Source organism: Barbus barbus (genome assembly GCF_936440315.1).
Source record: "Barbus barbus genome assembly, chromosome: 2".
Lineage (NCBI taxonomy): Eukaryota > Metazoa > Chordata > Actinopteri > Cypriniformes > Cyprinidae > Barbus > Barbus barbus.
This window is the reverse complement of record NC_136730.1, coordinates 31,124,043-31,148,089: the sequence shown is the minus strand read 5'-3', so window position 1 is coordinate 31,148,089 and position 24,047 is coordinate 31,124,043. Positions and strand designations below refer to the sequence as shown.

At 36.5% G+C, this 24,047-nt stretch overlaps 1 protein-coding gene across 1 annotated transcript in view; it reads right to left on the bottom strand.

The window, feature by feature from the left end:
* LOC306883474 (NHS-like protein 2) overlaps nt 1-24,047 on the bottom strand; it is a gene marked incomplete at its 3' end in the record, with an annotated part of 77,261 nt that overhangs the window by 14,805 nt on the left and 38,409 nt on the right. Inside the window, exon 2 of the mRNA XM_079438759.1 lies at nt 3,583-3,735. Within this exon, the coding sequence (XP_079294885.1) occupies nt 3,583-3,735 (153 nt within the window). The remainder of the gene's footprint in view (nt 1-3,582; nt 3,736-24,047) is intronic.

The following is a 24,047-nucleotide window of genomic DNA, read 5'->3' as shown; positions in this document are numbered from 1 at the left end:
TTCAATTAGGACATTTAAGTAATTTTTATAAACGTGCCTTAGAAAAAATATTACTGGTGTGCATTTGGAAACAAAATAAAGGCACTGATATATTTTAAGATCAGTCAAAGCAAGTTTCTTTCAGTTGAAACAGCTCAGATTTATATTTTAGTCTGTAATTAGTTTTAAGCCTAATCTGTGAAACCGGGGGATATAGTTTAAATGCAACTTGGCTCTAAGAAATATGATAAATAAGATACTCTGTCAAGCCATGTCCCTATAAAGATAGGCTATAACTTTGCCTGAAATAACACAGCCATGAATTAGCACATGGTGGAAATAAAAGCGCTGAATTTAATTCTCTCTGTGGTCTATTAGTCTCGTGAAGTCGGAGTCACATAGATAATCCGTCAAGTCCTCTCCCAATAAAGACGTAACTTTGCATGAATTAAATAATACAGCCATGAATGATTGCATGTTGGAAAGAAAAGCATTGAATGCAATTCTCTCTCTGTTGTCTATATGCTCATCATTAGTCTCGTGAAGCCGCTTTCATATTGCAGTTCACTCAGCGGGTTGATGCTCAAGAAATGCTCAGCACGGCCACCGCATGTAACTTTTAACAAGATTCACTTTTTTGAAGCACCCTAAATTGTATTAACACTTACTATATAACCATTATTTCGTTTATAAACATCTAAATTAATACAACTCTATGGAAATTAATTATTTATTATCTCCGCGATCGATGGCAGTTTGAGTAGCCTATAGTTCTGTGTAAAGGCATAGATAAACCGCGCTGTCAGCAGCATAATTTAGAGCATGCCAGTTGAGAAATGCAATAAAATACAATGCTTGTTATATTCCAATATTCCAGAGAATATTATTCCGTGAATTAACATTATCCAGTGAATTATTCTTCACTCTTTATCCTATTAAACAGCTTAAAAAACGTTTTTTAAAAATGAAGTTGATATGACTCCTTTCCTTTATTTTCTCCATTTGAAAACATTCGACTTTCTATGTTCATTTTGCGTACTGCTAATATTAGTGTTGCTGCTAAAGCTTTTTATAAATAAAATGTTTTTCATTGTTGTAATACGAAGATTACATTTAACATGACAGGGCTCTAGACTGCGACCAAAATGGTAATTGTTTGCGAGTTAAAATTTGACGTGGTCGCATTTGTACGAGTGCCAGGTCTGCGCTACTCCAAATCGTCTGCTTCATACAGGCGCGCTGCCAGCCGCAGCACATTATAGCAGGAGTCAGATTTCACTGATCACGTGAAGAGAGGTGCTTTCAGCGCGAGCGCTTCGTGGGTAGAGCCTGGTTTATACTCGCCGCGTCAGCACGAGCGTGAAGGTGCGCGTCGCGGATGGAGCGCAACGGATGGATTTGTTTTCAAACTAAAGTAAAAGACCGCTTCTTAAACCAGAGAAGGTGAACGTGGTGGCATTCTTGTAAAAAAAAACATGCAAGTCCTGTCAGCTACAGCCAGTTTAGTTTTACTTTTCTTTTTGTTTTCGTTTTGAGAAGCTTGTTATCTTTGCTGTTTACCTCAGGTTATGCTATGGAGGCTTTCCTTAATTAAAAAAAAAATATATATATTAATATTTATTTGCTTCCTCAGAGTTTGCTAAACATTCTGTAATATACTAGGTATATAGTACAGCATGTGGTGTGTCCTATGCCATGCCTCGTCTTATTCGTTTTTGTTGATAAATGTTATGTAAGAGTTTGTTATTGTCAACGTACTGTTATTGTTGTTGCACTTTTTAATTAAGAATAACAATGAATCCATCTTTTGTTTTAGTCTTAAAAAGTTAAAGGTGTATAGATATAAGCAAAACAGACAATGATCTTTTCTTGTAAAATGTGACACCAAGATCGCAAATTTGAAAGTAAAAAGCACACGAAAAAAGGAATTCCTGTTCACAAAATTTAAATCACAAATAATACAGATGAAAAAGAACGAGTTGAATGTTGAAAACTTTCGTTACCATATAACTATAAACTATGATAAAAGTTCATCAGCATGCATTGATTAATCAAATGTTGTAGCAAAAACAAAAAACAAATTGCAACCAAATTATGTGCTCGTGCACAAAAGTGAGATCAGTGGGAAGAATGAGTCTAGAGCCCTGCATGAAAGACTGCTAATTCTCAAAACATTTTTTGTTAAGATGACTGAAAGGAGGAAAAACCAAAGTGAAGTATGGACTTACTTCACGCAGTCATTTATTTACTTTATAACAGTAAATAAATATCGGTTCTGCATATCGGTTATCGGGCACATAGACATGCAAATAATTGGTATCGGTATCGGTTATAAAAAATCAATATCGGTCGATTACTACTTATTTGCCTATGAAAATCTGATGCAACTAAACCTTTAGACTTTAAATGTTAAATATGTTTACTTTCAATTATTTGAATAAAAAGTTTTTACTAAACAAATACTGCTCTTGTAAACTAAAATTGTAAATGTAACATTGTATATTATTTATATTAATAATGTCAAGAATTGATAGTATTATTAATAACAACTGTGCAAACTGTGATATCAACTGGGGTTTTTTTCTTCAAATTTCAGTGTTCTTAAAGTTGAAAGGAATAAATATGTATGGCAGATATTCTATCAGGCTGTAACTACCATGTCTCCCCAAAATTTTGAATTACATTTACATTTATTCATTTAGCTGACGCTTTTATCCAAAGCGACTTACAATTGCTATATATGTCAGAGGTTGCACGCCTCTGGAGCAACTAGCGGTTAAGTGTCTTGCTCAGGGACACATTGGTGTCTCACAGTGGATTCGAACCCGGGTCTCTCACACCAAAGGCATGTGTCTTATCCACTGCGCCATCACCACCCCGTGTTAATGTTAAATCAGCAGGTTTTCAGCGACAGATTCTTAAACTTTTCTTGCTCCCCCATGTCTTGATATTTGGCTGCAACCTTGAATGGCAGACAGACTTATGCAAAGGCAAATTGCTGTTTATGCACATAGCACAGTGCCACAAATTCGTAAACACTGACCACCCACTCACTGTTGTTTAAGCAACAGCTGCCCAGCCGATCTTATGCGGAGCTTAAACCAGAATAGCATCTCATACCTCACAGATATATATTAATAGCAGACATCAAACAAAAAAGAGATAAAAGAGGGAAATTCAACCATGTACCACTCACAGCGGCAGGAGCCACAAGCATTGGCATATTCATTCAGCGAATAAAAAAGGGATACTCTGTGTATTATCTGCAAATGGAAATGAATCTAATGGATCATAAAGAAGGACAAAGTATGAGCCAGAAATAGAGGGGGAATGATGGGAGGCGAGTGGAGGGAAAACATGAGGATGCTCAGAGGAATAGAAAAACAAATAGTGCCTCTCTTACACGCACTGGGAAACACAGAATGGGAATGATAGTGGAGGATATTCACAGAGAGCCAGCATGCAAGGCGACGCAAAACACACACCCACAAAAACAAAATGAGAACAGATGATAGGCAGATCTAGGCAGGCGGACAATCGGGCTACACAACCTCTAGTGGCACTGAAACACACAGACGAAGCGCCGGCAGCTGACTCTCCTACCTTGCAGCAGACTCTGTAGGTTCAGCTGAGCCTCCTGGTGCAGTTCCTGCACACACTCCGGCCTACTCCACGAGCCGAACACATTCACATGCTGTTGCCATGACGATTGGAAGTGGGCCGTTCGTTTGCTCTCCGAGTCCAAGTTGGTGGTGGCTGGCAGAGAGAGAGATAGAGGGAGGGGAGAAGAACAAGAGATGCAGATAGAAGGAGGAAGTCAGAGCAAGAGAAAAGGAGAGAGAGAGAGAGATGCGGAAAGAAGGGAGGGGAGAGAAAAAGATACATAAATATAAACTGATACAATTTACATATGTTTTTATACATTTGCATACTATGGCAGCAGAGAGGTGGAAACATCCAACAGACCAAATGAACCGCACACTAAATTTGCAATCAAAGGGCTAACAATTAATTCATTACAGCCCTAATATGTTTTTCTATCAGGCAGTTTGAGCTGGACAACCAACAGAAAAGACATGCTGACATGCATTCATAGAACAAACAATGTTTTTTCTCTTGGTTTATGGCAGTGCTAAAGGCCTGCTCACACCAAATACATTAATAATGACAACTATAACTATAAAGTTTTAATAATCACTCCAATTCTAGAGTCCAGGATACAGAGAAACAATATAGTTGGAATTGCTTTCAAAACAAATTTCCAGCTGTGGAACTATAAAAACACTGACAGCCAGTCAGAATCCACCTGACTTTAAAGAGCACAAGCATCTCAAGCAGCATATGACAACTGCAGCACACGTTTATAATAAACAGAACATTACCATCCATTGGTTTGGACGCTAGTTATCATTATAGTTATCTTTACAGTCTTACCAGTTAGATTTGACTACTCAGATATATATTGATTACATATTACATGTGACTGTTGAACTATGAAAAGAATCAGAATAAGAGATGACAGCCCTAGTGAAAAATAAATATAATAACATGTTTTTGAAATACATTTATTTCATTCTAAGTATACTACAATGTACAAAGTATACTACTGCAAAAATATCCTGCAGTTGTACTTTTGGTATACTATACTGGTATGCTTAAAGGGATAGTTCACCCAAAAATGAAAATTTGATGTTTATCTGCTTACCCCAAGGGCATCCAAGATGCAGGTGACTTTGTTTCTTCAGTAGAACACAAACAAAGATTTTTAACTCAAACCGCTGCAGTCTGTCAGTCATCTAATGTCATTCAATGATACTCACGGATTTGAGAGAAAAAAAAACATACACAGACAAAACCAAATTAAACCCTGCGACTCGTTATGATACATTGAGGTCTAAAGACATGAAACGATCAGTCTGTGCAAGAAATTGAACAGTATTTATATTTTTACCTTTGATCTGTCACACCGACCAACTGTCTTGAGCTCGTTCACACAGCTGGCGCATGACCCGTCTTCTTCTTCTTCTTGCTTTACAGCACGTCGCAGACTCATAAGTGCATTGCCACCTATCTCTCAAATGGACCATTGACACTCTATATACAATCTCACTTAGGAGTGTCAATGGTCCATTTGAGAGATAGGTGGTGGTATCTCTCGTCGGCTGTTGTGAACGAGTTCAGTCGAGTTGGACCGTGCGACGAATGAGAGGTAAAAAACTATATAAATACTGTTCAGTTTCTTGCACAGACCGATCGTTTCGTGTCTTTAGACCTCAATGTATCATAACGAGCCGCAGGGTTTAATTTGGTTTTGTCTGTGTATGTTTTTTTTTCTCTCAAATCCGTAAGGACTATTGACTGACATTATATGACTGACAGACTGCAACGGTTTGAGTTAAAAATCTTTGTTTGTGTTCTACTGAAGAAACAAAGTCACCTGCATCTTGGATGCCCTTGGGGTAAGCAGATAAACATCAAATTTTAATTTTTGGGTGAGCTAAAGTCGCTTTAAAGTCTACTAAATTGGAACAACTAATTTTGTACTTAATGCACTTTAATTGTGCAGAAGTCCAACTAGAGATCTACTGAAGTATATTTGATGGTAAAGTGGAACTATTGCAAGTATACTTCAGGTACACTATAAGTATATTACATTTAAAGACCGATATTATTCAAAGATCTTACAATCCTCATCAATAGTGACATTAAAACACATTTTAGGCCTAATATGTGCATTGTGCACAAGTAGTACTCCAAATAAAGTTGAATTATTATTTTATATCAGTAAGTCTTGAGCAATATGTCAGTAAATTATGTTAATAGATTTGTACTATACTTAGTATGAAACAAATGTATTTTAAATATATAAATTTTTACTAGGGTGTTCATTATGACTGATAATCTACATAATGAAAAAATAAAATATTACTCTCTCAGCAAAAACGTCACACGGTGAGGTCTAAATGTAATGGTGTGGGCAAAATGATTCATACATTTTTAAGACTTTTATAATCCTGAACACCAACAACATGTCTTTATTTAAAGCGTACTGCAGAGAGACAGAAAAAGACACTGATGAAAAAGGACGCTCACTTATCTCCCGAGAGGTTAACTGAGCACACTTAATTACAACTTCAGCACTAGTTCTCCTAGAAGAAATTAATATGTTATTTCTTCCTCTTACATAACTCTGCCTGATTTTCAAAGCATAAAGATTGATGGAATTCAAAGCAAAGTCAACATGCTGAGCATCAGGACAAACAGAAGGGGCTTTAAAGGAGGGATGTGTGGGAATGGCTAAATAATATAGGAAAGGTGCAACAACAGTAGTTAGCCACTAGTTAGCCTGTTCTAGAAGTCATTCACACTATAAGTCTTCTGTCAGGATCAGACACAATACTTTTAAAATACAAACTCAATATACCTTATTTCAAACAACCTACATTTGATTTTGGGCCCTTCACCAATACAGGCCGATCAGTGTAATATTCATGTAAATAAAATACAATAAATCCACAGAATAAACTAAGTGACAAACAACACCTAATTACGTATTTAGTGGTGCAACAGTAGTAAGATTATGGAAACTGTCTCATGTCTAAAATCAAATCTTTCCATGTTTTTCATATCATACTCCCCATCTGAACTCCCCTGTACTCAGTCCCATACATGCTACGTTTAATTAGTCCAATGTACTCACCTTCAATAGCGGCTGATTAACTTGCATGAGCTGGATCTTTGAACTACAGGATATTAAACATGGCATGACGTCTCAGCAGCAAGACCCTTACATGACGACTCTAATGATAGAGGCCACTTGAGAAACTACTTGGCTTCTTTACATGCAAGTCTATCATGTCATGCAGGCCATTACGAACAGACTGTGTTGATTAAAAGTATATTTTTATGTTTATATTTTGGTGATACTAGGCCTGTCTCCAGAAACTCTAAATAATGCATTCATTTATCATGTTTGTTTGCTCTTCTAAGTGGCATATCCAGTTAAAAGACAACAACAGCCAAGAGAAAAATGGAGAAACAACCATGCTACTGCTGTTACCCACTTCAACATTTATAGGCATTTTGTTTTAACTCATCTCATTGTCATGGTGGAGCAACAGTCCGGAGGATATTTGTCAGACTTGTCTGCTAGTACAACAACATCACATAAACTGATGAAACTTAAAAAGAACTGGGAACTAAAGTCTCCCCAACAAAATTCGAAATAATCACACATATGCCTCCCTCTAGAGTTTCAGAAGAAGGTCTGTGCTCAGACCTATAAAAAATTTGCTTCAGTCTAAAATATATTCAAACATATTTCAATATGAACTTAAATATTCATCATCAATTTCTTAAACTCTGTAATATGTCATTTTTAATATTTCTACTAGTTATATAAAGGGTAACATCTGATAAAATTGATATTTTGATTAGACATAAATCTCCTGAGGAATATATGTAAATAGCTTTCCCAAAAATGATTGTGTCATCAGTTACTGGATTTTTTGTAATGTAGGTCATGTTTTTATAATTTGAAATGCGTTGCAACTTATATTCCAAAGCAATTTATATAATGCAATTAATGTTAAGCATGCAAAGTGTTGACAAGACAAGTGTACACACAAACGGCAAACATCTACAATTACTAACTTGACAAACAGCCTATCATCATCAATGTAGTCAATCAAAATTTAAGAAGGTACACAGCTCAGTTAGAATTTTCTGTTGTACAGGAGGGCCATGCCGGACAACCACCCCAACACGGTGGTACACCAAACTTATTTTTGAACATGCAAGTTTGCTGTTTTACATGGATATTGGGGCACAAGTGACGTATAAAGCCGTGATTGCATAATAACATAATTAGAAATTACTGATCTGTGAGTTTGTGCAGAAATGTTTTGTCTTGTGGGTTTTAGTTTTTATCTTCCCCACATTCAATTTAACACACTTTGTGTTTGTTAGGCAAGGCAAAGCACATCAAGACATTCGGTTTTGCTTTAAATAAATTTTGGCTTTGTGTTTATAATAAAGGAGGGCTTTTATCTAAACCCATAAGATTTGTGTTCATTTTTGAAATACAAATGAAGATAATTTTTTAATGAAACCTGAGAGATTTCTGTTCCTCTTTTGAAAATTCATTCCACCAAAGCTTTGACACATCTAAAGGTAAGAAAAGACATTGTAAAATGAATGCATATTAGTCAAGCAATTCAAGTCTGATGAGAAATGAGCTTTGACATGTTAAGAATTTGTAAATGATGACAGAGTTTTCATTTTTTGGTTGCGCTAATTTAAATTCACTTAAGATCACACAATATCAGTGGCATGAGGGGGATTTATGAAATCAAGAGGCAAAGTCTACCTCTGTGTTCAGTATTACATTGATAGTGTAATCATCCAATTATAGTGATGATGAAAACATGACAGGTGGGCATTATTAACAAGGTAATCAGCTTTCACAAGGCTTTTCACTAGTATGTTGTCCTTCTTCCCTCATATTCACAACACACTATAGAGGCTTGATAAGAACAGTTAAATTCCCCTCTCAAAGACCCCTCAGTTATATGTACATAAGCTAATAATTAGTGCATAAAATTAACATTCACTTCCATAAAATATTCTTTACTCAGTCGACACTGGGAGCTTTGATGAGGGATTCCCATTTTATTCAGATATTCCCATATTTTTATCCATAGCTTGACATGGGGATTGAAATGTAAGCGCCGTGTTTAGAAACATGGGTAACACTTTATTTCAAGGTCCAGTTCTCACTATTAACTAGTTGCTTATAACTGCTTTGATCATGTGACAATTTGCACTAATCATGTGAAACTGCTTATTAGTATGCATATTACTAGTAAATTGGCTGTTTATTAGCACTTATTGGCTATATATTACTGCCTTATTCTGCATGACCATGTTCTAGATCCCTTAATCCAACCCAATACCTAAACTTAATAGTAAAGTTTCATAGTAAAGTTGTGTTCCCTAATCTAAAGTGTTATGGAAACATGCTGATAAAGCTTGCACAGATCCAATATGAGTGAAGAACACACTTGTAAAATGGTGTCAGTGTCCCTCACCAACCTGTATCGGCTCACACAATTTTCTCACGTACACGCAGGAATCAAATTGTGTTTTTGCTCTGTGATTGTACAGAGAGTGCTGCCAAAACCAATTACTCTCACAGGATAATTATAGTGGCATGAATCCCAATCCAAACTCTTTCTACCCTTCACCCAATCTTTTCCTCTCCTTTCACTGATGTGTGAGATTGAAGCCTTTCCACATCGTCAAGCAGGACTAGAGCCCTTGATGGGTTTTTTACTGGGTGCACATAGAGAACGTACACAGCAGCACCGAACGGAAGGCGATAGTGATCTGTTACTCAAAAATGTCCGATAGAGTTAAGGAAAGGTTCATGACAAAACACACACCTGGACAAGCACCAATAAAAAGCTGCAAAACACTGCAGTGAATGAACGTGATTTACAACAGCAGTATGGTGTGTACGAGGCAAAACCAATCTCAGACCTCACAGTGATCGCATAAAACAGCCGCTCAATTAAGTCGATCAGCTAATGATGAAAACACTAACATCCGCACTCAGCTGCCACATCTACATGGAAATATTCAGCTGAGGGTTGGAACTTACGATCCAAGTGTGAACTCAACACATAAAGTGTAAGGCAGACTCACACCCTACATGGACACAGCTCATATTTATGGAAATAATATGTCTCTCTGTTGTCTTTCTCTCCATGGTAACTGTATAGTCTGATGGAGAAGCTGTGAGCAGTGAAAAAGTCTTATATTTGGAGCATATAGCTTTCTACTTCAGTTAAAGCCTGAGCTCTCTTTTCTTTCCTGTGTTGATGCATTTCCTATTGAAATAGTAAGATGGGTGGGACATGCCATGGACTCTGGCTTGGCCAGTCTTTCCTTTTCCTAGCAAAACTACACTTGACAGCTTTTACAATGGACGCAAGCAATGAAGACACTTTCAAAATGAATGAATTTCTGTCAATGAAAGGACATCATGTGCGAGAGACAAATGAAAACAAAACAAACCATGACTTGCTACTTGCTATTGCTAGGAGGAGGCAGGTGGTATTTACACTCATATAAGACAGTGATTTATTGGACAAAAATGTACAATTCATCAAAGTATCTGTCTATGTTTCCAAAGGAAAACAAGACAGGGTAGTGGAATGGAAAAAAGGCAATTTTTTAAAGGCTAATTCACACTGCATTGACGGATTATGACCAGTGTTAGTTGGATTTAGTTGGGCTTTGTAGTGTGTTTCCCCTGCTGGCATCTGCTGCTGTTGGTCTGTGCATGTTCAGTCATGGTTTGTCGTGGAATGTCTGAGAAGTGACGAAATGTAAGCTGGTAATTGTCAGGGTTGTGGGGAGAAGGGATGAGGCAAGGACTCAGTACTGCAGAGAATGGGCTTTTATTAATAATAAAAATAAACAAAACCAACCAAAACTACCCCGTAGGGGAAAAACAGGACAGCTGGTGGGCTTGGCAAGGCAGGACAGGGCACGACAAGGCAAGGCAGGATCAGAACACGACAGGGGAAGATACGACGACTAACTGGCACAGGCCTACAAACACAAGGAGATTATAAAACAAAACAAAATCACTAGCCATGTGTCAAACAGGACACGAACATGCAGCTAATGAGGAGACTCATAAGCTGCGTGTTCACAAAACATGACAAACAGGAAAGCATGCAGCCAGTGGAAAAAAAAAAAAAACAAGCTGCGTGCAACACAGAACAAGACAAAACAAGAGAAAGCACGCAGCCAAAGAACGAGCTGTGTGCAACAACACAACGAAAAAGCATGCGGCCGAAACTGAACCGCGTGCCGAACAAAACACACACACTCACAGAAGAGTGCACGGTCCGAGCGAACTCGAGACCGCACACTCCTACATCAAGAACAAACCTGGAGTGTGAGTGTCCGAACCCCGACACAAAACCAGAACTGAGCCTGAACAAGACAGGAGTGCCGGGATCCGAACACCACGCCCCAACATGAAACAGAGCACGCAGACGAGAGAGCGCGCAGCTCGAGCACACTTGAAGCTCTGCGCTCACCAAAAAACAAGACAAGAAGGGAGTGTCAGGGCTCTGTCACAAAACCATGAATAAACTAGACCGGAAGTGACAGAACCCTGACAGGTAATTGTCATCATCGGTCGACATATGTCAGTGCAGTGTGAATTAGCCTTTAAAGCGGTCATGATGAATTGAGAAATCTAAATTCCCTTGATCTTTTGACATATAAGAAGTCATTGTACTATAAAAGCATCCTGTAAGTTTCAGAACTCAAAACTTTGTCTTTAGTCTAATAAGAGCTTATAATGAAGCCAGTCTGCCAAAACAACAGCTTGAGGAATGTTCTACTCTATGATGTAATAGTGTGGCTAAACACCGCCTCCGCAGAAGAAGATCAACGCCTGTTTCTACATCGCTGCCTGTTTAGCCCTGCCCACTGATTTGTGCATGTAGTGTAAATAATGAAAGAGGATCCAAAGACATTTGTAAAACATTAGGAAAGAGTGGATGAATTTTTTTTTTATGAAGTTCCAGACCACATCAGTAAGAACTTGGTCCTTTGTTCACTTCATACTGTGGATTTGTTTACAAACAAGGCACAATTCAATGCAGGATTTTCAGAAAGACTGAAACTAAAAGATGGTGCTGTGCCAACTATATTGGATCCAACAGTAATGTTGCACCACACAAGTGTCAGTAATTGTTTTTATTACCTTGTCAATTGCTTTGTCTTTGTCTGTTATTCAGAGATCGTTTGATATGTACTTATTATGCATGTATTTATGCGTTTTTGACCTAAATCACAGCAGCGTCCATCTATGAAGGATGTAGGCTGTCAAACATACACAAATATTGCCAAGCATAGCAGTGGGCGTTTACTTAAGAGTCTACAATCCACCACGTTTATTCAAACAGAGCTTTCTGATGAGGGGAGTCAAAAAAGGACAGGAGCTTATTACTTCTAAATTATATTTTTTGATGTAAAAATCTTTATAATATTATAAGTGGACCTAAGAGAACAGTACACAATAATAAAAAAGGCAGTTCATGACCCCTTTAAAAGCTGAAGTTTGATTGCCCCCATTTTAGAACACTCTTTCTGTCAAGTCACTGGAAAAGACGCAAACACACTAGTCAAATACTTCTGTCTAACACATGCTTACATTGAAAAACTGGAAAAGCACTGCAATGAAACGCAAAAACATGTTCTGTTTGTATGGGCCCTAAGACATTTTTTTAAGGCTTAAATGCTAATCTTCTAAATTTGGTCAAGTAACCTTTATTTATGTAGTGCTCGAATACAGATTGTTTCAAAGAAGCTTCACGAAAACTTGGAAATCAATAAAAAATCGACATGTAAACCAACAGAATCAATAGGCCAAGTGTAAACTTCTTTAAACATGAGATGAAGTCAGTTTAGTGTTGGTGCAGTTCAATAACTCTGTAAATTTGATAAACTCTGAAACTAATTCAATTCAGATATAAGCAGCTCTACATAAGGCAATAGTGTTATTATTCAGTTCAAGTCTGTGTTGATTCAATTCAGTTCAAAATCATTGTCGATTTTGAGAATTTCATCAATTATGAAACAATATACAGTAAAGTGAAAGACATTAACTAAAAGCCACAAAACAACAATTTTGATATCATGGGGCCAGGTCTCGATGTAGAATAGAATAGAATAGAATAGAATAGAATAGAATAGAATAGAAGTGTGTAATACACGTCAGCCTGAGAGTAATAAATCATGTCCATTGTGTAGACTCTAGTTATTCTTACTCACACACACACACACATTAGAGGCATTATTTCTCTCATGACCACAGTCTCCTCTTCCGAAGTCGCATCAGTTAGCATACACAGATTCCTTGACACCTCCTCCATTCCACATGTTTTCCACAGAAACATGGCACTGAGTGTTGGTGAGGCTGTGATGTGTTTGCACATGCTGCAGTGTTGGTCTCAGCAGTGCTGACTGTAGTGACTGCCGCTTCCTCGCGGCCCGTTCTGCACTGCTTCACCCCTCCCCGTCTGTTTCCTCTGGTGCCAGTGAGCGTGTGTGAATGACAAGTGCTGAAAGACAGACTATTAGTGAAAGTGTGTCTATGTGTCAGTATGTCTGATAAACAAACACACACATGCTCGCACACTTCCCATAGAGGAAGTGTGTGGAGGATAGGAAATGTGAACACTGGCCTTCTGGAGTTAATCTTCCCCTGGTCCTCTTCTCATCCTCTCCAATACTCTTAACCTCATATTCCCTTTGGCCTTATCATCTAAGCATGTTCCTCTGAACACAAAGATTTCCTAAGTACAAACTATCCTGCAGATGAGTCCTAAATGTGGTTACATTATTCATAAGAGTGAAGCATTACAAAACACACTGGCAAGAGGCTATAGTGATGCTGTTTCTACATTTATTGACAGAATAATATGCAGTATTTTTTTTTTATAAGGCCTGAACTTTATTAAAAACAACAGTAAAATATATATGTAAATATAATGAGTTTTCAAATATTTTTAAATATAATATTGTGTCGGTCTCAAACAAAAAGAGTCAAAGTGTTTTCAACCTGCAAATGGCCTAAGGCTCTTTCACACTAAGGACAATAACCATAATGATAACTATAAAGTTTTAATAATAATTCTAATTCTATGAGAAAAGAAATGTTGTCCTTCATTGGTATGGAAGCTGAAATAGTTATCATTACAGTTACCATTCTTGGCGTGAATGAGACTTTACTCCTAATATCTCCATATTAAAAGTGCACAATGGCAATTTTTGCAGTAACAAAATTTCAAAAGTTCTATTTTATATATACATATTTTACATTTGAACCACAGATGGCAATAGAGAGGGCAATATTCCCAAGTGCACCTTGAAGCTGAAATATGTATAAATTAAAACTGCACCCTTGATCATTAAATCAGATCTAACAGCTACACATTTCTTACACTGGAATGAAACAAATGAATAGTACTGATTCAGTAAAGACTGAAGGCACGACAGACAAATCAACTGTCCCATATGAATTCTGTGCAGTGTTTGGTGCTAAATGTCTTTACCTTGTAAATAGTCTAATGGCACAGTAGTGGAATCAGATCACACATGCACAGAAAGTGGGATAATGTGTCACTCACAGGTCCATTTCTCAGGGGAAACACATGCTAAACGATGAGAAATTCACTTAAAGGCAAAAGCTGTGTCACTAACAGTAAAATTAATTTAAAGAACAAACTGTACATGCTCTGACAGCCTGTGTAAAGGAAATGGGATATCATTTAAGAAAGATGATAGCAGGATGAAGCAGATGTACAGCGCGTATACAGCTGACACAATGTTTTAAAGTCCCCCCAGAAAATCCACTGATCTGCAGCAGATAGTTAGTGTCCAAGCATGAGTGGGCTAGAAATGACTCAATCAAAAGGAAGGGCAAGAGCCATTTTTCCTCGAAAAACAAAATGAGCTCATGCTACAAATGCTGTGAACTTTTGTCCAATTTCCGGTTTTATGTGTGTTTGGTGGTGGCTGATGGGGATTAATGTGGTACAGTCATACTGTGGTGTCAGAGCCAAAGCTTAATCTGCTGCTTATAGCAGTTAGCACCATTATAACTCTCATTTAGTGAAACTTTTAAATTATGTCCAAATGAGGAATGAATCACACTGGCTACAAGCAGATCTGATGGAGAAAACACTTCAGCATAAGAAAATAAAAACTAAAGAAAACCTTAAAGTCTAAAAAAGTGATACAGGCCCATGTGAAATCAGAAGCTTGCATCGTATGAAAACCATAAAATTTCATGCTTGCTTTTATAAAGCAATCAGTCAGGGTTGTAGACTATGAGTCTAATCGACATTTTGATTGTTGTGATTGGCTGAGGTGGGCTCTATTTTCCGTCCCTTGCTGTGTTGACAAAAATCTTGAACAATCCCACAGGAAAGCATTATATTTGATGTCATTTGTTGCCCTGGTTTATTTTGGCTCCGGGTCCGTAGTATCCACTCAACCTGACTTCAAACTGGGCAAAAAATCCCAGGCTTCTTTGAGCTTTCACAGGCAGCACATTTAAGCAAAATTTACATATGAATATGAACTCAGAGGACTCAGTAGTGTTTGTGTGCATTCTCAGACATAATTACAAAAAATTGTACCATTAGGCTTGCTACTGCAGTACCTCTATCAGGACAACTTTGAAATGCACATTCTTTTCTTTATTTTACTTTTTTTATAAGATTTACTTTATGGAGTTTTTGCCTTTCTTATGATAGGACAGTAACTAGACAGGTAGCAAAGTGGGAGAGAGAGAGGGGGACAGGATTGGGAAAGGTCCGTTGAGCCAGGACTTCTCAGGATACCCTAACACAACAGTGCTATATGTCGGCATGATGCTCACATTTTTTTCTGACAGCCTATATGTTTTCTATGCCACATGTCAAAAATGAACACTATGGCAAACAAGTGTATTGGAAGCTTGAAGAAACCTCTACAATAGCAGCATCTAAAATAAGTTTTGATATCCTGTTCATGCAAAGACACAAGAGTATTTCACTGATTCTTGAGAACTGGGACAAAACAGGGTGCAATATTGAAAAAATAAAACCTTGTATTCAGACAAATGAAACTACATTTATATATCAAGCTACTGCTTTGATTTAAACTCCCAACGTTTCTTTTTTTATCAAAATATCTTACCTTGGACTGTGTAATATAATTTTAACTTTATCTTTAACAGCAATCAAGATGTTTGTAAAATTTCCAAACACAGTCTCATGTTAGCAGACAGATTACACTTTCATATGTGACCAACAATTCCACAACAAATATAAAATATCATAATGTAATATTATCAAAATATTCATCTGATGGAGGTGACAAAAACCTGAATTTTCAGTCTTTTTAACTATCAAATACATTGAATACTTTATAAAGCTTTCATTCAAAAATATTTGATTCACATTTAAGTATTTTGATATATCACTGGAACACAAATGATCTCAGAACAGTATGCTGTGCATCTGCTATAGTAACAAGGTAACTTTTGAAAACAGTTATATGAACAAATAAAAAAAGTTGTTACCTCTATCCATTTACATTCACCATATCTTAACAAATGATCCAAAAATGATCAGAACACATATTATCAGAATACAAACAAACTGTATTATGACTATATATGTTTTATCCAGTGTTTTGTGTTCCCTCAGCCTCATGTTCCCTGAATCTTATGTTCCCTCAACCCTGACTCTGTTAGAAGTGATGACTGTCAGTCCACAAAAGCAATACATGCTGTCAGGTCACATGTTTAGTATTTACACATTTTTAGAAAAATTAAACACAATTTTATATTTAATATAATTAAAAATGACTTGAAAACCACAAAAATATGATGACTTCACATTGAATATCAACTCATCATCATTGGCCCGTCACCACCATCAGACAATCAGAAAATCGGACAAATTTGCCATTTCTTTCACAAAACAAATAGAGTTCATGTAATAGCCATTTAGTTTTCTCTGTATGTTAGAAGCTAATAGAACCTGCTTCAGGAGAATAAAATGATCTAAACATTTCAAATAATTTCCTGGTGTTCACATATGGTTGTGACAGAAAATATTAACATTAGGATTAAAAATATACTAAAACTATCAAACTTGCCAGAGCCTGTCTGACATCGATGAGCTCTGCAGAGGTGGAATGTGGCAAGGGGGTCCTTTAGAGTGACAGCTGCCCCTGATATACACAGATTTTTGTTTACATTTTAATGAATGTCTGATATTGTTGAAAAACACTTGTGTCCTTGAAAAACAACCTTGCTTTGATATGAGATATTATTAAGTGTTGCTTTTGATAAAACAAGCTCTTTTTCATCATTAAAAAAACACTTCTATGCATTTTATAGCATATGAACGATTGAACCCTTCCCTTCTCTTTTTGATTTAGTGAGAAGGCAATGTGTCATAGATTTTATATAATAATGATACAATTAAATTGAAGGGGATAATTGTGTGAAATAAATTCTATTATTTATCCCTCATAACATTTACAACTGAAAATATATTCATTTTTAAACCTAATAGCAGTTACAATTGTTGGACATGTCCCTTGTCTCAAGAATCAGTGATTAAAGACATTTTCAGCAGAACAGAGATAAACAGAAAAAAATGATGATGGTACAGACTAAATTACAACAATCCTAAGTCAGAAAACTTTCTATCTGTCAAATTTAAACACATCTAGAGTTTTTTCTTGGCAAATTGAGATAAAGGAGTAAACATTTAAATAAAATTACAATGTACTCTAGTCCAGACATTAAAGAACACAGTATAATGCGCACACACACACACACACACACACTTTTACTTAGCTATTTAAATGAGGACATTACACAGACTTCTATTTTTATATACAAATAGTTATGGGTTTTGGAAACTAATCCTAACCTTACCCATCACAGAAAACCTTATGCATATTTACAATTAAAACAAAATGTATTTTCATACCAGTTTCACAAATGACGACATTCCCAAAGGGATGTTTTTGGAGATTTTGTCATGTTTAGCTCACATTAGGAATACATTTGTCCCCAAAATATGATTAAGTAGGTACACACTCAAGTAAGGGATAATACAAGCAAGGTGTGCTAATGACAAGCTGACTATATTTTCCCACTTATTACATACCAAATAAATAAATAAATTGAATGAAATAATTTAAACACAATAACTTGAGTTTAAATTATTTCATTATGTGAGAAGAAAGAGACCACAGAGTGATATGAGAGATATGAAGCTAGCACAACTATGTAGCAAATTGGTTGCCTGGGACAACAGTTAATTAACAGTCAGTTTTATAGTAGCCTAATTATACAAAAATATCCAACCCCAGTATGCCACAACTGACCAATTAAAGTAAAGTATTCCAGTGAGCTGTGTAATAATCACTGCTAATGCTTAGACCTACAGTTTATTCTCACATAATCAAGAAGAGTAGACACTAATGCCCTTTAGATAACTTCCATGTTCTATTGTCTCAAAAACATTACTGACAGGAAACTGCACTTCATCCACTTCCTGTCACAGCACACAGACTCTGTGATGAAAAGAGATCTTTGAAGGTGTAGATGAATGAAAGTAACAGGAGAAGTGGATACGGAGGCCGTGAGCTGTCAGCTCGTTCCTCAGGGAATGACTCTCATGGGCATGAACACAGAGGTCAAAGACAGACAAAGTCTGGAGGACGCTGCTCTAATGTGCTGACATCAGGATTTAGGCATCTAAAGTTTGTCCAACACAAAAGGCTACACTAACCTACTGAGGGGCAAATAAATGAACCTCAGTAAAGCATAAAGAAAAAATGACTTCTTCAGAGCTCCTTCCTATTCAGGAAGGAACACATAAGGGTGGATTAAGTGGATCTGACCTCCTTTAGAGATACTAGAGATACACAGACAGAGGGGGTTATGAAGACAGCCTGTGACTTTGGGGGAAAAAGTATCATGGAATTCTCATGGTAATTCCAATGGGTTTTCTACCAAGGCGTGGTAAAAGTAATCAATATGTGAGAAGTGAGCGGTTTAATGCAAGTCTTATAAATGAGACACAGTCTCTTGTGGACACATTTTATTTTAAGAACCAATTCTCATTATTGCTTAACATGCATATTACCAGCATATTGGCTGTTTATTAGTCATTGCAAAGTACATTTTAATACCTTATTCTGCATGACCATATTTTAAATCCCTTAATCCTACTCCTTACCGAAATTTAACAACTATCTTACTATTAATAAGCAGCAAATTATAAATACTTCGGAACCACAACACTCCAGATCAGACCTCATTCAATTCTTACAAATGTAACACACTGATTCTAATTATTTATTTATTTGCATATTATTATACATATTTATACAAGATTTTACTAATACTATGAGTGTTTTCATTACTACTGTTATTATTATTAATATCATAGAAACACTGAGCAATAATAAGATTATGTTGATGGAATGATGTTTTGTATAAGGACGGTAACAGTTTAATGAAGATCATAACACTAAATATACTTAAATATATAAATTTAACTAAATCTGCCCCCAACATATACCACACATGTTTTAATACACCGCATGCTGATTTTAATGCACCACACCCTTCTTTTAATGCACCACCTCAGCTTAGACATACATCCATATAGTTATCTTGAATGGGAGGAGAGAGAAAAAAATAACCCACCACTGACACAGAAGCTAGGATAGGTGTGGTATGTGTTGGGTATATGCTATTATTACATTATTATTACTATTGTTACTATTATTATTACTTTTATTATTATTGATATTACTGTTGCTGTCATCACAGAATATTGTTATCATCACCATCTTTAGTACTATTATTATAATGCATGTTAATACTACTTAAACATTACTATTATTCAGATTGTCATTGCTGTTTGCTTTCATCGCTGTTATAATCATTGCTGTTCTATTGCTGTTTTTGTGTTTTGTGTTCACCGTATGTTGTATGTTTTGCACTCCCAATAAAACAATAAAAAAAAATTAAAAAGCAGCAAATTATGAGTATACTGAGGCAAAAGTTGTAATTAATAGTTAGTTAATGAGAATCGGACATTAAAATAATGCATGACCCAATCTCAGTAACACTATTGACAATTAACCAATTGCACCCAATACCTAAACATACCTACTACAACCACTACCTTACTAAATATCAAAGTAAATTTGGAGTTTATAAGGGAAAAAGTTAATATTGATAGTTAATAGTTAACAGTGAAAATGTGTTGCTAAATCTAAATTGTTACCTGGATCATTGATTGGCACACGTGGAAACTGAAAGAAAATAAGCTGAAAGAGTGAATACTGGTTAAAAAATAAATTATGGGTCTATATCTGCAGAACTGGCAGTGTAGTTTTTGTAAGAGTTTAATTAAGGGTTGACCGATATGTGTTTTTTAGGGTCGATGCAGAGAACGATTATTAAGTAGACCGATAACCGATATTTTTAACCAATATATGTCTGGTCTAAAAATGAAAATGAATGTTAAAATTAAGAATAATCTTTAAATGCTTTTAAATTATTTTATCAGCAAATTGGTTTTGAAAATGACCGATACCGATAACCGATAAAAATGCTTAATATCGGTGCCGATGATCGGTCAACCCCTAGTTTAATTTGTCTTCTTATTAAATGCTTCTCTTTTCTGTCACTCTAGACAAACAAGTATCATTTATAAACTTGTGACAGCTCAAATATGGTTCATTTCCAGCACGGTATACGGGCTCAGGACAGAGGGTACGTGCAATGAGAGACAGAAATGGAAAGATCACGTGCAAGACAAGCTATGTGCAAAGAAGCACAGTGTGAAAAGTCGCAAATTAAAAGAAGAATGTGTTTGTGTGAAAGTGTAACTGGATAGAAAATGAGAAGGAGTTTGTGAGCAGCTGGCTTTTGCTGGAGTGTATGTGTCAGTGGCAGGATCAGTAGATGAATGATAAAGACAGAGGTTTGGCAGAAGTCTCAAAAAACCATGTGTGAACACACACTCGAAAACATACACATACAGACACTGGTTTAACCCTCGCTGCAGCTCTTTTCTCTCAGGCATTTAGACTGTCAGGCAACTGTGTGACCGCCTGGACTCAAAGGCTTCATTTAGAAACTCGTTTGCATAAAAATTCTATGAGGCTTAATTTTCTCTCCCATTCATTTTACATGCATAATTAGCCAGTGAGCTCTAGAAGCCTTCCGTAAGAGTGTGCGTGTAATGTATGAGCAGAGAAAGTGTGTGTTGTCATGAATATATGTGATCAGTGCAGCTTCAGCACATTTGCAGACTGGCCTTATGTGTGTGTCTGTGGGTAAATTAAAGTAAGTTTGTCACTGTTATTATTCTGAATAAGTGGGACTTTAAGCTGGAATTCAGTGCTGAAATATGAACCCAAGGAAGAGTGAAAACTGGAATGGCAAATGGGCAGCAGTCATATCCCAGCAACCCATATCTTGAGCTTCAACATGTTTTGTGTATGTGAGACTGTTATGAATCTCTGTGACCCAGGATCACTTTCACAGAGGTGTGTTATAATTCCATGAGCAAGGTAAACACACACTGCTGCACACACACACAATGGCACACAAAACGGTCCATTTACGTGCAGCACTCATATTACATCAATCCCATTAACTTTGTCAACCCAAACATATTATTTTTAAATCATCAACAGACTTATTCAGTGCAGACTAAAAGCATACACTCTCAAATCTCAAACTCATTATTAAATATGACAGACTACAACCTTTACAACAGAAATGCTGACAGCGTAAGCTCACAAATCCTGCTTCAGGAGAAAAGATGATCTCCCATCTCAAAGAAACCTTCTGACAGACGTCCTCCTGCATTACTGTCTGACCTCAATGCCTCTCTATAGAGCGTCTTTATACTTCCAACAGTCACGGTGGGTCTTTGAGTTTAAAATATTTAAGAAACGATCCTATTACACACTGTTCCAGTCATGGCTCTTGCGGTCTACACAGAACATACAGAACACATAGGATCACTAACCCTACCTGTTTTTCCTCTGAAGACATCTAGCCTCTCCATAATAACATCCATAGATGGAGGGAGAGTTAGAGAAAGAAATGCTCTAGTGGCACAGACCTAGAGTTACCAAAATCTGAGATGGGTGTGAGACACTGAGCGAGAGAGGGAGGGAAGGAGAGAAAGAGGCAGGATACATGAGTACTCAGTGTTTTAGCTTGTCCACCTCCCTGCACTATTGTCAATGCAGCACTGCTTTTTCCTTCCCATGCTCACGAGTGCCTTCCTGTCCTGCTGGAGGTGACAGCAAAACAACCAATGAGACATCTGGAAATGCTCACAGACGATCACAGCAACTATAAAGACCACAAAGTCCAACAGGACACAGCCACACTGAACATTAACCATCCGCTCAAGCAAAACACTTACCGGTGTCCAAAATTAACACTTGCCAAGCATCAACTGATGAGTTCATTGCCCATGGATGGTAACTTTATAAAGAAATGCAATTAAAGGCATAGCTCACCCGAAAATAAAATTAAATTAAAAAAAACTTATCATTCCAAACTTATATAAGTTTCTTTCTTATGTTGAACATAAAAGAAGATATTTTGAAGAATGCTGGTAATCAAACAATTGATGGTCCCCATTGATTTTCATAGTATTTCTCTCCCTAGTATGGAAGTCCATGGGGACCAACAACTGTTTGGTTCTTCATAAATTCATCAAAAAATCTTCTTTTGTGTTCAACATATGAAAGAAACTTATACAGGTTTGGAACAACATGAGGGTGAGTAAATGATGACAAAATGTTCATTTTGGGTGAACCAGCCCTTTAAATATAGGATAAAATGTACATAATTTACATCTGTGGTCGAATGTCCATCCTTTAAGGAGTTTTACATAAAAAAATGTTTATGTAGGATGTTTAATGAAAATAAATGTCTAAAATGAATGTGGTGACATTTATGCTACTGTTCAAAAGTTTGGGGTCTGTATAAGATTTATTTTAAATCAACAGGCTAATTTTAATTGAAGCTGATCAAAAGTGACAGTAAAATTAAAAAAGAAATCTAATAAATTTTTTTATATTCATATAGGAATTCTAAAAATGTATTGTGGTTTGCACAAAAATATTAGGCAGTACTGTTTTCAAGGCTGATAATAAGCACCAAAACAGCATATTACATTGATTTCTGAAGGATTATGTGACACTTCAGACAGGAGTGATGGATGGTGAAAATTCAACTTTGCCATCACAGACGTGAATTACTTTTAAAACATAATATAATAAAAAATATATTTTAAATATTTTATAATATTTAACAATATTTCTGGTTTCACAGTATTTTTTTTATCAAATGAATGCAGCCTTGTGGACCATAGATTATAATACAATAGTGAATGTGATATATTTCTCACATCTAGCTACCTAAACAAAAGTTTAAAAGAGCAAAATTGTGATGTGTCTTTTGCTTAACTGAAAGATGGAGACAGCTAAATAATATTATTGTGAAAAGACAAAATGTAGTGTATATTTTTTAATAAAAATAACTGAAGATATAATTATTTTTTTTTTTGGGGGGGGGGGGGTGAGTAGGGGTCAATCTTCGCAGTTCATTCTTCATTGTAGCAATGTGATGAGAGCATAACCATATTATGATTTCAGCAAAATAAAAGGGTGCAATTTTATTCTCAAAAATACAGATACAACATCAACACACATAAACAGATAACTAATACATAACATGACACAGAAAGTTTCATTATAAGACAGCTGCATTTATGTGTCCAAACTGTGTGACATCCAAGGTTAAAGACACAGATTAGGACCACTATCTCACATACACAAAACCAAAAGCACAAATATTCACACCACATATATCTGTGTTTTTGTACAAAACAGCCAGAACGACTGAACCAGTGGTGAGAAAAACACTCTAAGTATGGCATAGGTTGTACTGGTCAAATACAGGTTTCAAGTATTTTCACACACTAGGAACACCAGGTGTGTCTTACTTGATCGTCTGCTTGAATGTTGACAATTTCTGTTTATACATTGAAGACTACTTATATGCAGTTCTATGAGAAACTAAGACATCTCATAGGTTGACACAGGAACACACAGCCACGCACGCACACACACACACATACAGGCAGCATCGAACAGGCTTTCAATTGACTGGCAATACCACCTGTCCGTTGCCATGACAACAGCTGCCCAGTCTCACACAGTAACACACAGCTCTCTCTCTCTCTCTCTCTCTGTTCATGTCAGGGTACGGCCCTTCTCTGAGAGCATGACGTCAGACTGGGAGAGAAAAGTATGAATGAAAACAATGTGTGTATAGAAAGCAATGTGTGTGCAGAGCACTGTGTACTCCAGACATTACACAAACACACACATACATCACTCCTTGCTTTTGAATATCAGAG